The sequence below is a fragment of the Schistocerca serialis genome, chromosome 7, assembly GCF_023864345.2.
Source record: "Schistocerca serialis cubense isolate TAMUIC-IGC-003099 chromosome 7, iqSchSeri2.2, whole genome shotgun sequence".
Classification (NCBI taxonomy): domain Eukaryota; kingdom Metazoa; phylum Arthropoda; class Insecta; order Orthoptera; family Acrididae; genus Schistocerca; species Schistocerca serialis.
The window spans coordinates 423,021,151-423,035,761 of record NC_064644.1 but is presented as its reverse complement, the minus strand read 5'-3'; the positions used below and the strand labels follow the sequence as shown (position 1 = coordinate 423,035,761).

The 14,611-nt window shown below is 44.7% G+C and overlaps 1 protein-coding gene across 1 annotated transcript in view; it reads right to left on the bottom strand.

The window, feature by feature from the left end:
• LOC126412235 (centrosomal protein of 135 kDa-like) overlaps window positions 1–14,611 on the bottom strand; it is a 368,271-nt gene that overhangs the window by 334,276 nt on the left and 19,384 nt on the right. The window contains exon 3 of the mRNA XM_050081725.1: window positions 5,752–5,919. Within this exon, the coding sequence (XP_049937682.1) occupies window positions 5,752–5,919 (168 nt within the window). The remainder of the gene's footprint in view (window positions 1–5,751; window positions 5,920–14,611) is intronic.

Below are 14,611 nucleotides of genomic sequence, written 5' to 3'. Positions count from 1 at the left end.
GCTCACCTATACTCTAGCCATGATCATATGGAGACCTTATAACCGCAGAAGTTGCACCCTGTCCACTCATCAAGATCTGTGGCAAAGGCACTTTAAGATGTTCAGTGCTTTTTGGATCCTGGCCTTCTGGTCCTCCTCGTGTGGTTAACAAAGACAGATTGGAATAAAAAACATGATATAGAAATCTCACCAAGTGTTTAAAATGTAGAATGATGTTCCTCATATGCAACTCAGGTAAACTAAAAATACAATGAGAATGATTAAAATTAACACATGCACACTCATCTGCAGGAAAGTTAAACTGTATTTGCAGCCAACTCCTCCAAATGGTTCACTGCAAGTTGTAATTAGTGATTCACTGTTGCAGTGCTGGTGGCACAGCAGAAAATTGCAAAATCATTCGCAAACAAGTAGCATTGCACAGGATTCCTTACCGTAGATGCAATACTGTTTTCAGCTATGGCTAACAGGATAACACTTTAAAACACCTCGCTGGGGGACACCTTTCTCCAGTTTAATCCTAGTCATGATCTAAGAAACTGTGTAGAAAAAAAGGGCAGAATGAATATCGGGAGGTGATCATGAAAGTCCTGTTGGTGGAGTTGTCATAAAATATTGTGCCACCAAGTAGTGACATAAACCTTACTGATATCAAAAATGTCAATTTACAAATGTGTTTACGTAGAAAAGCCTGCTGGACATTCACCTGTAGGACAGTCAGGTTGTTGACAATGGGTCGATATCTCCCGAATCCACAAAGAGCGTGACTAAGGAGTTGCCTGGTCTCAAATATCCAGACCAGATGACGGTTGACCATTCATTCACTCAAAGGTGTTTCCTACACAGCTCCTTAAAGTGACACTGGTATCTAATGGGACATGTTTGGTCCTTTCTTAGTTTGAAAAGAGTTGTTAAAATTGTCTCCCTCTATGAGCCGGGAAATTGTCCTGTGCACCATATTGAATCTAAATATTTTATGATGATTTCCTTTGACAACATTTGCAAGTTTCTCAGCATGTTTTATCAGATTTGGTCATGAATGGGTACAATATCATGAGACTTAGACAAGGTCGAATCCAACTCCCACAGGGAGAAAGGGCACTTACAGGGCTCAGAATCGTTGGGCCTCAAGTCCAACTCACCCCTCTACACAGTTGCATGGTAGTGGCGGAAAGCTAGAGCCTGTCTGGTAGTGGTAGAAGTAATTGGAAACCACTCTGCCATTGTATGGGTGATGTCTCTGGGAGTTGTTTGGAGACATTCCTGCTTCAGCATCACTGCTATAGGCCACTGACCACATTCACCATAAATCCTCATGATGGCTTCCCATACTAGTGAAGTGACTGACAGTTCAGGAGTATATGCCACAATCTTTGTTTGCTCTCTTTGATTGTGTGTCGAGCTTTAGCTCTCACTAGTCAAAAGGTTGCACAGCTTTCTGCTATTGGGCAGTGCTTCAACCACCGCATAACAGCACAGCTGACCCAGATTGCTAAGCAGCATGCATCTGTCCACCAAGCTACAAGCTGCCATCAAAAATGATCAGATGATATTGAAATGGATAAGTTTCTAGCAAGGTGGATCACTGTGTAATGTGTTTCACCCATTCTTGAACACTGCCTCGATATTCAGACACAGTCAACTGGTGGAACAGCATCCAGTTACCTCTATTTATTAACCATATTGGTGGCTTCTTTTAAAGTATTGCTCCAACTGGTAGGTGGATCCAGAGTGGGAAATAGTCACTGGAATGAAGGTCATCAGTAAACTTCCACCAAGTAGAATCTGCAAGGGTTGCAGAGCAGAAATAAAGATATATGGTTGATGATGACATAGCAGCAATCTTGAAATGAGTGGGATTCCCCATTCTGAGGATGCATAGCTCCCAAGATGAAATAAGGTTCTCTAGAACTCAACCCGTGGGGCATGTGAGCACCATAATACATTATGGACATTGAAGTCTGCCAGTAAGAGTGGTCAGGGGAATTGGTCTACAAGATCTGTGAAAACCTCAGAATCCATCATCTCTTTTGGAGGTTATTACAGTGATCTTATAGTGATCCTCTGAAGCACATAAACTTCAAATGTGACTTCTTGCAGATTGTTAACCAATGATAGAGTAGGTGGGTATTATTGACGAACACAGCTACCCCTCCCTTCGTCCTGCCCCACTCAGGTCATCCTCACAGTGGAAGGGTATAGCACTGGAGCACAGGATTATCAGTTTAAAATGTGTTTCTTCTAAACACAAGCACAGGGGACATTCCTACACTACGAGTTTCAATTCCATCACATGCATCTGTAACTCACTGGGGTTCCATCGTAGTGTCAGTTTATCAGTGAGGTTTCTTTTTCTTCACCCTGTCTCTCCACCAAGGTGGGTGCGAGCAATGGTTGAAGGCTTAATTGTGGGGCTAGATGGTTGCTCCAGGCAGACTTCATATTCCATTGTCTCTGAAGTGGATTCATTAGAACCACCAGACAGAATGAGATCTACATGGTCTGAGTCTGCCCCAATAGCTGAGTGGTCAGCGTGACGGATTGCCGTCCTACGGGCCCGGGTTCAATTCCTGGCTGGGTCGGAGATTTTCTCCACTCAGGGACGATGTTGTGTTGTTTTCATCATCATTTCATCCCTATCTGGTGTGCAGGTAGCCCAGTGTGGCATCGAATGTAATAATACCTGCACCAAGGTGGCCAGAGCTGCCCCCAAAGGGGCCTCCTGGCCAATGACGACAAACACTCATTTGCATTTTACATGGTCTGAAGGCTTGTGATCTGTATTATTCTGATGTTGACACTTTCCTTTAGGTTGGTTTGTCAAAGAAATCCTCAGAGCCACATTTGTGGCAGTGGCAGTACTGGCCTGCATACAGAAGTCTGCCAGTTGACGTGCTGGACTCTCTACAATTTCAGCAACTGTGACCTTTTCAGATTTACTGGGTGGAGCTATAGACTGCATAGTAAAACCACTGTTGCCAATGAACTTAGAAACACAAGTACTGGTGCTGATACTAGCAACCTCCATTTGTCTAGAAGCATCTGTTTTTGGAATAGGCTTTTTAAGAGCTGAAATTAAAGAAGTAGTGAAAGTGGAAGGTTGCATGGCCTTATAGATCTTTTTGACCTTATCATATGGGATGCACTTCAATGTTTTGAGCTCCTGTATATTCCTTTCTTCAAGGCAGATACTGCAGTCTACTGCAGACAGGATGATCCCCAGAGCAATTTACACACTTTGAAGGCAATGAACAAATGATGCTGTTATGGGCAACCTTACAACAATTGCCACAAGTGGGCCCTCTCCTACACACAAGCATGGTGTGCACAAAGTGATGGCATTTAAACAGCACATTGGGTGAGGGACATAAGGCCGCACATTTGAGCAAAGGAAACATGCCTTGATGTGCTCTGGAAGTGTTGTATTACCAAATGAAAATGAAAAAGCAATCTGATTTAACAGTATGCTGACCATCCTTTTCGATTATATTTTGCCCATTTGTGACACCTTCTTGAGCTTACTCATCTTTCAGTTCCTCTCTGGGAATATCTACGATATCTCGGCACTACACATCTTTGCTGCAGTTCAAAGTGTTGTGGAGCTCCATTTCAATTGCATATTTCCCAAAGCTTTTAGCTTTCTGGAGGTTCAATGCTTGTTGGGAACTAAAAGTTTTGACTAATATTGTCTCATTTCTCAATCACTTTTAATGCCAGCAATGTCTTATAACCCATTTTGAACACAAAAAGTTGAAATTTTCCCAAGCTTAACCTCTTTCCCTTCAACTATTAAAAACATATTCTGCCTAGCAGCTTGCATCCCATTAGTAGAAACATAAGTATCTGAATTAATTTCTGTATCAGGAGGACTGGCGACACCAGTAATAGCAGTACTCCCATTCCACTGGGAGTCGAAAGGGATAGGTTTGATGGCTCCCTCTCAGTCCCACAAGCAGCTATGGAAATAAGGATCCACCCAGAGGGCACCCACTTGCATGGGTACGCTTTATACAGCTGGTGCAGCAGGTACCCCAGGGGTTTCACATTAATGACCTTCAAGCCGCAACAGCTGCATGTGTCTCATGAACCTGAAGCACACCTCAAGATTGGGGGACTTTTTTAAAGAAGTTTACACCATCCTCGTGATCTGGGCAGTTAAGACAAGATCCCTGTTACCTGTGACATAAAACATTCCACTGCTGCGACACATGGTGGTCGCTGATGCACATCCAAAGCTTACGGCTACAGAGGAATGGCTGCACTTACCAGTCCCCAGCACAGGGAACGCAGTTTTACTGAGCCTGTACCCTGTAAATGAATTCTGGGCTCCCTGAGGTGCTCGTCATTTAGAACGGCCCTATAGGCACGTGTGGCTTTGTCAAAAATACCATGGGGGCAGCAAGTATTAAAGTGCCCCCCCCCCCCCCCCCAAATTGCTCAGAATTGTCCTCATGAATCAATCAATTCCATATTTGTATTGCAGCTGTGGGATCCTGACCATCATAAGCAGCAATATTGATGAATGGTAAACCGCATTCTCAATAGGGCACAATCTTGCTGCTGTCAAATAAGGCTGCAATCTTGCTGCTGTCAAATACAGACACACATGCTGGTAGGTATTTCTCTTTCTTACACAAGGCATAATGTGATCTTTTCACAAACAATCGACATTCAAATGGGATAGCTGAATGAGAAAGTACCGTGTAATCCCCCTTACATACAGAATTTAGACAGTGAAACTTCCTGGTAAATTAAAACTGTGTGCCGGACCGAGACTCAAACTCGGGACCTTTGCCTTTCGCGGGCAAGTGCTCTACCATCTGAGCTACCCAAGCATGACTCATGACCCAGCCTCAATTCTGCCATTACCTTGTCTCCTACCTTCCAAATTTCACAGAAACTCTTCTGCATACCTTGCAGAACTAGCACTCCTGGAAGAAAGGCTACTGCAGAGCTTCTGTGCAGTTTGTAAGGTAGGAGATGAGGTACTGGCAGAATTGAAGCTGTGAGGATGGGTCGTGAGTTGTGCTTGGGTAGCTCAGTTGGTAGAGCACTTGCCTGCGAAAGGTAAAGTTCCCGAGATCGAGTCTCTGTCCGGCACACAGTTTTAATCTGTCAGGAAGTTTCATATCAGCGCACACTCTGCTGCAGAGTGAAAATCTCATTCTGGAATGCAGACAGTGTTTCTCCTGCCTACTTTGTATGGTTCTATCTTCATACCTTTCTTCATATCTTCTATGTAGTACACTTCATGCCAATTTGATGTTTGTCAAATGCTGGTTCACAGTGTTGCAATTTTAGTGGCCAGCAGTGTAAAACTTATAATCCATAGGAGCACTGGCACTTTGGGAAATGTTGTGTTTCACTGATTACTATCATCAACACTATGCTCTGGCCTACCCTACCTGGCTGTGGATTAGGATTCTCTCTTTGACCCAACTGTTTCATGTGGCAGCTGATTTGACCCTGGTGCAACTATGGACTTTCTTGGTGGAGCTTTAGAAGGACTGTTTATCAAGTTTGCAAAAAATACACAGAATGTTTTGTGAGCTACCTGTGCATTTCGTGCAAAGGGCAGTGAAACAAATTACTTTTGTTATGCCGATGTGAAGCGTTGCACAGATATTAAGGAATAAGCCGTTCTCTAGCATCTAACGCTTAAGAATAAATACAACAAAAGCTGCTAAGATTTCTCACAGCAGTTTGACTTACCCTCCTTTGTAATTCAAACAGTACTACCGTAAATTTTACCTGGAGTAGAAACAATTGTTTGTAGACCCTTCCTTTGCAATTGCAATATTTTCTGTGTCTTTGCTGCAGATTCTTTTTCGAGTGTTTTGACTGTTGCCAAATGTTGAGAGGCAAGAAACTGTAGGTCTGAACAGTCGCTTTCCAACCGAGATATCCTCCTCTGAAGTTCTGAAATTATATTAAATAATGCAAATAAGCTTCACATAGCCAAAAACAGCAAATAATACACATGGATAATTATTTACAAATTATTTTTGTCCTTTTTTTTAAGTTGATATAAACTAAAATAATGTAGTATTATACCAGAATCCAAACTAAGTGAGATTTGTGATAAAGTATAGGTTGTATTGCAGCCATGGGGATGGAAGAAATCACAGAAGAGCTGGCCACAGTCTTTATACCATACACTGCCGCACTACTGGGAAAAGTCGGGTGCAGACTGAAGAAGCACCCTGTCTTTTGCCGGCCCAATGAAACACCTGCATTATTGGGGAGTGTCAAAGATGACCTCTGTTTGTGGAAGTCCAGGGTATATCAAATTCCATGCCAATGAGTAAAGACATACATTGGACAAACAGTGTGCACCATCAAAGATCAATGCTGAGATGACCAGCAGCACACACTGCTAATGTTACTTAACAAGTCAGCAGTCACAGAGCACCATTTGTCTGAGAATAGTGCAATGGAATACGAATGCACCAGGATGTTAGTGCAGACTTCAAAATACAGGAACAGTGTCATCAGGAAAGTCATTGAAATTTGCACCAGGGATAATCTTATCAGTCTGGAGTACGTCTATGATCCCAGCAAGGCTTGGGAACCAGCACTGGGTCTACTTAAGAAGCCAGTCAGTAAACACAACAATCTGGCAACTGAGGGAGAAGTGCAACTACATTGATACTGCTACAGACACCAACACAAGCATCTTTGCAACTGCTGATGCATGCCCTCGGGAACAGACCACAGACGGAATGGCTTGCAGTGGGAGGGAACGTAAGTCAGCTACATACCCACATAAGCTAAGTTTGTCAACACCCCCATGATGGCGACATGCCTAAAATTGCCAAAACATTGTCTCTGTTTGACACTATGGATCAGCAGTACACCTGTGGACTGAGCATCATTTTTGGTGTGATTTGTTGTGCAAAAATATTGGGAAATCTAATGGCACTGGATAAATCCATTACCCATATTCCAAGATAAAAGTGAAGGAGATTACTTCATTATATTGTGGGGAAAATGAATTTTTGGTGATTAAACCAGAAAGTTTTTGAGTAATATGAAGGGATAAATACTTCTAAAAGCCAAGGAAATACTGAAATGCATTGTGATGTACTTCAGTTTAGGCTTTTAATTTATTTAAGTCTGTGTTCATAGCTCTAGGTTCTTGTTTCAACCACGGGATGATAATTAACTCTATCAGTGCTGCAACAGTAAAAATTCTGATACATGTACACAGAATAACAAGTCTCAACCTTTTGAGATAATCTGAAGGGATACAAATCCCTTCATAATTTAGTGGAAAAGTAACTTTCATTCCCTGGTGGGTATCTGGAGACTGCCAAGTGTCTTTGTGTTGTGCTGAAAGCAGTTTGTCACCTGTGTCAAAATGTAGGCTGTTGGCAGTGGTTCTGACACTGTAATGAAGTGCTGACAGAACGGGAGCAATATATCTGAGAAAAAGAACTTTGTTCTTATAACAATGCTTTTGACTGAAAGACTTTCAGTAATCTATGGTTACAGATGTCCTAACCACTATGGACAGAAACTTGAAATTTGGAGAAGGTGTGGATCTCACACTGTAGGCATCATTTATGAAGGGATTTTTCAAAATTACAACCCTAAGGGGGTGAAATAGAGTATGAAGGGTTTTTTTGAAAAATGTCACTTCTAAGACAATTTTGGAGCTAAAAGTACGAAATTTTTTTTTTTATTTTGTAAATGCATCATTATTAAAGGATTACTGAAGTATTTTTAAAGCTATATCTATGAACATTGGTATTTGACTTAGTTACAATTTTAAAAACTACGTGTTTCAGTGTTCTTGAAAATTGAACCCCTAAGGGGGCGAAATAGGAAATGAGATTTTTTTATGAAAATATTTTATTTGAAAGCATTTTTAAAGCTAAATCTATGATAGTTAAACATACATATGTCACTGTTTTTGGAAATTCAACCCTTAAGGGTATGAAATGGAGGTGAAGCATTTTATGAAAATATTTCATTGCTAAATCATTTTTCAGGATAAATTTTTGAAAACTGGTGTTGGCTTCTCGGGTAGAGATGAAAAATATGTTTTACCGTTTTTTAAAATTCAACCCCTAACAGGGTTAAACAGGGTTAGACTGATTCAGTTCTTACTCATTACACCCAGCACAAACTGCTAATGATAGAAACTAAGTTTGGAGAGGGTGTGGGTCTTATTCTATAGGCATTGTTTAAGAAGGATTGTCCGAAATTCCACTCCTAAATGGGTGAAATAGGGAATGAAAAGCTTTCTGAAAGTATGTCGCTATTAAAGGCTTTTTATACCTAGAACTGTGAAAACTGGTATTTGGTTTCTCAATCAGAAAATAATCAGCATTTTTGGAAAATCAGCCTCTAAGGGGGTAAAATAGTGAGTGACAGTTTTGTTGAAAATAAATAATTACTAAAGAACTACAGACACATTTTTAAAGCTACATCTATGACAAATGGTATTTGATTTTGCAATTAGAAATAAAATAAAATAAATGTTTCAGTGTTTTTGGAAATTTAGCCTCTAAGAGAGTGCAATAGGGGATGAAGGTTTTTAAGAAATATTTTGTTACATTAAAAAAAAATGTTAAAGCTAAACTTATGAAAACTGGTATTTCACTTCTCAGTTACATATAAAGAAATATATGTTAGGGGATTAAAGTTGCTATGGAAATATCTCCACAAGAACACAAAAGGCATGATCAAAAAAAACTTTGTATTCCATCTACCAAAATCGCTGTTTGGTCATAAGTACCATCCAAAAAGAGCATACTTATATTGCCTTAATTAGCATGAAAAGCTTAGAAAATGTTGCAGTATGTGAACAACATAAATATTTAATAAAAACAAAAAAATCTCTACTGGCTATACAGTCTATGCAAACGAAGCAATGGGCACTAAGCTAGTATATCCCATTAGATAGGTTTAATACAAATAAATTATTTTAATAGTGTAATCTGTCAATAAATGGAATGTAATTGGTAGGTATATTTTTATTTTCAACATAGTACTGAAAAATAATGAAATAAGACAAAAGTAAGGAACACGCGGTACTCCAAAAATATGCCATCAGAAAGTACAAGGGTCATACAATAAACAAAGTCCTGCAGTATATTTCACAGAATATGTTATTTTGTTCTATATAGAGAATTTGATGACAGTATAATATTTTTTACATGTACTATTTTTCTACACGTCTCCATCACATTCTATGACAGTAGTTCCCAACTTGGGAGTAGCTATGTCCTAAAGAATAAAATTTAATTTTCCAAGCAGTGAAAACAGCAGTGTTCAACTCCATTTCACTCACAAAACTAAATTATTTTTTCGAGATCATTATCATTTACATTATTTTGTAAAACTGTAATACTAATCACATTCAAGCTTTCGCAACAACCTGTTGCCTCATCAAGAAAGAGGAAAGGAGAGGGAAAGACGAAAGGATGTGGGTTTTAAGGGAGAGGGTAAGGAGTCATTCCAATCCCGGGAGCGGAAAGACTTACCTTAGGGGGAAAAAAGGACGGGTATACACTCGCACACACACACACACACACATATCCATCCACACATATGATGTGTGTGTGTGTGTGTGTGTGTGTGTGTGTGTGTGTGTGTGTGTGTGTGTGTGGGCGCGTGCGCGCGCGAGTGTATACCCGTCCTTTTTCCCCCCTAAGGTAAGTCTTTCCGCTCCCGGGATTGGAATGACTCCTTACCCTCTCCCTTAAAACCCACATCCTTTCGTCTTTCCCTCTCAAAGGACATGTCCTCAAACTTAGATCAAATGATAAAACCCACCTCCATGAATAAAACGTAAAACGAAATCAGCTGATTAGGCGTTGTCAGATAAAATTAGTGGCAACGAGTCCGGTAACCGAAGATTTTGTCACAGGGCAGTCAAAGTGGGTCTTCATGGTGCAGGAGGTAGCTGCGGGTCGCCCAAGTGTGGCTGATGCGGAGCCGGCAGAGAACCACAGAGTCCCCGTGAGAGGCCCGCATGGAGGACTGCCACACATTCGTAGTCTCCTTAATGGCATGCAGTTTGTTGTGCGTACTGCGACTGTGCCATTCTGTCTCCCAAAGCCGAAAAACATGGTGGCGTAAAAATGAATGCAGGCCAGTTATTGAAATGCAGCGCACGCACGCACGCACGCACGCACACACGCACACACGCACACACGCACACACGCACACACGCACACACGCACACACGCACACACGCACACACGCACACACGCACACACGCACACACACACACACACACACACACACACACACACACACACACAGACAGACAGACAGACAGACAGAGAGAAGGGACCGATGAGCTCAGCAGTTTGATCCCATAGAAACACACAGATAAGAAATGGCAGGAAATTCTGGATAAAACCAGGAGCAAGCCTTGGAGACACCACTTGCACAATGTGGCAAGAATATGATGTCGCCAGGTGGTGTCATACGCTTTTCATAAACCAAAAAAGATGGCAACAAGGTGTTGGCATCTGGAAAAGGCTGTTCGGATGGCAGACTCGAGGGACACGAGATTATCAGTAGTAGAGCGACTCAGGCAGAAACTGCCCTGACACAGAGCCAGTAGGCCACATGACTGCAGGACCCCCCCAACCACCGACACACCATACGTTCCAGCAGCTTACAAAGAACTTTGGTGAGGCTGATGGGCTGATAGCTGTCCACATAAAGTGGGCTTTTGCCAGGTTTGAGCACTAGTATAATGGTGCTCTCCCACCAGTGCGATGGACAGACGCCATTGCACCAGGTCCGGTTGAAGATCACGAGGAGATGTCGCTTGTAGTCAGACGACTACTGACTGTGACTTTTTTTTTTTTTTTTTTTTTTTGGGTAGGGTTTAAGGGCACTCAACTGCTGAGGTCATTAGCGCCCAGTCACTGGTGTTAGAGCACAAGGAACCCGCTAAAACTCAAGGGGATGGGGGGACATCAAAAGGACCTGACAAAGATGCAGATGAGATAAGTAAAAAGGTTAAATGTCTTTGGTCAAGCCAGTTAAAGTTATAAAACGCAGAAGACGAGCAGCTGCTCGAGCGTCATCAGCTAAAACATCCGGTAAGGTAGATGGCAGGGACAGGACAACACGAAATTGACTAAAACGGGGACACGACAATAAAACATGGCGCACCGTTAATGCCTGACCACAAGGGCACTGCGGGGCTGGGTCACCAGAGAGCAGGTAGCGGTGGCTAAACCGGCAATGCCCAATCCGCAACCTGGTCAGAAGGACCTCCTCGCGCCGAGATGGTCGGGAGGAAGTTGTCCAAGCAGTTGGGAGCGGTTTTACTGCCTGGAGCTTGTTTCCTTGGAGGGATGACCAAGCATCCCACCACAAGGACACAAGCCTCTTACATACATCCCCACAAACGTCAGATGACGGGACACAATGGGAGGCTGGCCGAGGCTGGAGGACTGCAGCCTTGGCTGCAGCATCTGCAGCCTCATTCCCAGGCACTCCTACATGTCCGGGGACCCACAGAAAGCTGACAGAACCGCCATTATCAGCGAAAGAATGGAGGGACTGCTGTATTCGTTGAATCAAGGGATGGACCGGATAGGGAGCCCAAAGGCTCTGAAGAGCACTGAGTGAGTCAGTGCAGAGTACATACAATGAATGGCGGTGGCGGCGGGCATACTGAATGGCCTGATGGAGAGCAAAAAGCTCGGCCGTAAAGCTGGAACACTGGTCAAGGAGCCGGTATTTAAAGGTGGCGGTCCCGACGACAAAGGCACAGCCGACACCATCGTCATTTTTGGAGCCATCGGTGTAAATAAAGGTGTGACCAGCAAGTCGAGCACGAAGTTCGACAAACCGTGAGCAATACACTGCAGCCGGAGTACCCTCCTTCGGGAGTGAGCTGAGGTCGAGATAAATACGAACCGGAGCCTGGAGCCAAGGTGGTGTCGGGCTCTCACCCTCTCTGAAGGTGGTAGGGAGGGCAAAGTCCAATTGTCGAAGCAGGCGACGGAAGCGGACTCCGGGGGGCAGCAGGGCAGACACATACAACCCGTACTGACGGTCGAGAGAATCGGCGAAGAAGGACTTGTAAGAGGGGTGTTCGGGCATAGACAACAGCCGGCAGGCATACCGACACAGCAGTACGTCGCGCCGGTAGGTCAATGGTAACTCGGCAGCTTCAGCGTAAAGACTCTCGACAGGACTAGTGTAGAAGGCTCCGGTCGCAAGACGTATCCCCCGATGGTGGATGGAATTGAGCCGGCGTAAGAGGGATGGCCGAGCGGACGAGTAGACGAAGCTCCCATAATCCAGCTTCGATCAGACTATGGACCGATACAAGCGAAGCAGGACAGTGCGATCCGCTCCCCAAGATGAACCACTAAGAACTCTGAGGACATTAAGGGAACGTGTACAACGGGCCGCCAAATAAGAGACATGTGGAGACCAACACAGTTTCCGGTCCAACGTGAGCCCTAGAAACTTAGTTGTGTCCACGAATGGGAGAACAACGGGACCGAGATGTAAGGATGGCGGAAGGAACGCTTTATATCGCCAAAAGTTGATACAAACCGTCTTCTCTTCAGAGAACCGGAAGCCATTTGCCACGCTCCATGAGTAGAGGCTGTCTAGACAACGCTGGAGGCAGCGCTCCAGGAGGCATGTTCTCTGGGCACTGCAGTAGATCGCGAAGTCATCGACAAAGAGAGAGCCTGAGACATTAGGTGGAATGCAATCCATAATTGGATTGATCGCGATGGCAAAAAGGGCTACGCTCAAGACGGAGCCCTGAGGCACTCCGTTCTCCTGGAGGAAGACGTCGGACAATACGGAACCCACACGTACCCTAAACTTTCGATCCGTTAAAAAGGAATCAATAAAAAGGGGCAGACGACCGCGTAGGCCCCACTTGTGCATAGTGCGGAGGATACCTCCTCTCCAACAGGTATCATAAGCCTTCTCCAAGTCGAAGAACACGGCTACCGTTTGGCGCCTTCGCAAAAAGTTGTTCATGATGAATGTCGACAAGGTCACAAGGTGGTCAACAGCGGAGCGGCGGCGACGAAAGCCGCATTGGACATTAGTAAGTAGTCGTCGAGATTCAAGAATCCAAACTAACCGAGCATTAACCATGCGCTCCATCACCTTACAGACACAGCTTGTAAGAGAAATGGGGCAGTAACTAGAAGGAAGGTGTCTATCCTTCCCGGGTTTGGGTATAGGAACAACAACGGCGTCACGCCAACGCATGGGGACCTGACCTTCGGTCCAGACGCGATTGTAGGTTCGAAGAAGGAAGCTTTTGCCCGCCGGAGAAAGGTGTGCCAGCATCTGAACGTGAATGGCATCTGGCCCCGGAGCAGAGGACCGGGACAGTGCAAGCGCGCGTTCGAGTTCCCGCATAGTAAAGGGGGCATTGTAAGTTTCCAGATTCAGCGAGTGGAAGGAAGGTCGCCGAGCCTCGTCTGCTTCTTTCCTGGGAAGGAAGGCAGGATGGTAATGGGCGGAGCTTGAAACCTCCGCGAAAAAACGGCCAAAGGCGTTGGAGACAGCCACAGGATCAACAAGGACCTCATTACCTGAGGTCAGGCCAGGTACTGAGGAGTGGGCCTTAATGCCCGACAGCCGGCGCAGGCTACCCCAAACGACAGAAGAGGGAGTGAAACTGTTAAAGGAGCTGGTGAAAGAGGCCCAACAAGCTTTTTTGCTGTCTTTGATGACTCTACGGCATTGCGCTCGGAGTCGTTTGTATTCAATACAATTCGCCAACGTAGGATGGCGGCGAAAGGTGCGTAAAGCACGTCGTCGAGCACGGATAGCGTCCCTACAAGCCTCGTTCCACCAGGGGACGGAAACGCGACGTGAAGAAGAAGTAGTACGAGGTATGGAACGTTCGGCAGCATGGATAATAACAGCCGTGAGGTATTCGACCTGACTGTCACAACTGGGAAAATCGTGGTCCGGAAAGGTCGCCAGGGAGGAGTAAAGTCCCCAGTCAGCTTTCAGTATGTTCCAGCGCGAAGGACGTGGGGATGGGGTGTGGTGCAGGAGACGAACGACACAGGGGAAGTGGTCGCTCGAATAGGTGTCAGAAAGGACATACCACTCGAACCGACGGGCAAGAGTGGTAGAACAGATCGAGAGGTCCAAGTGGGAGTAGGTATGAGTAGAGTCCGAGAGGAAAGTCGGGGCGCCGGTATTGAGGCAGACAAGATTGAGATGGTTGAAGACATCCGCCAAGAGTGAGCCTCTTTGACAGGATGCAGGAGAGCCCCAAAGGGGATGATGGGCATTGAAGTCGCCAAACAATAAGAACGGCGGAGGAAGCTGATCGATCAGGTGCATCATGTCAGCCCGACTAACAGCAGATGACGGTGGAGCGTAGACGGTACAAACTGAAAAAGTAAAAGCAGAAAGAGTAATGCGGATAGCTATTGCTTGGAGTGGGGTGGTCAATGGGATGGGATGGTAATAGACATCGTCCCGAACGAGCAACATGACCCCACCATGAGCTGGGAGACCGTCCGCAGGGGCGAGGTCATACCGCTCCGAGGTATAGTGGGAAAAGGCAATACGGTCAGTCGGGCGCAACTTGGTTTCCTGGAGACCAAGGACGAGCGGACAGTGCAGGCGGAGGAGC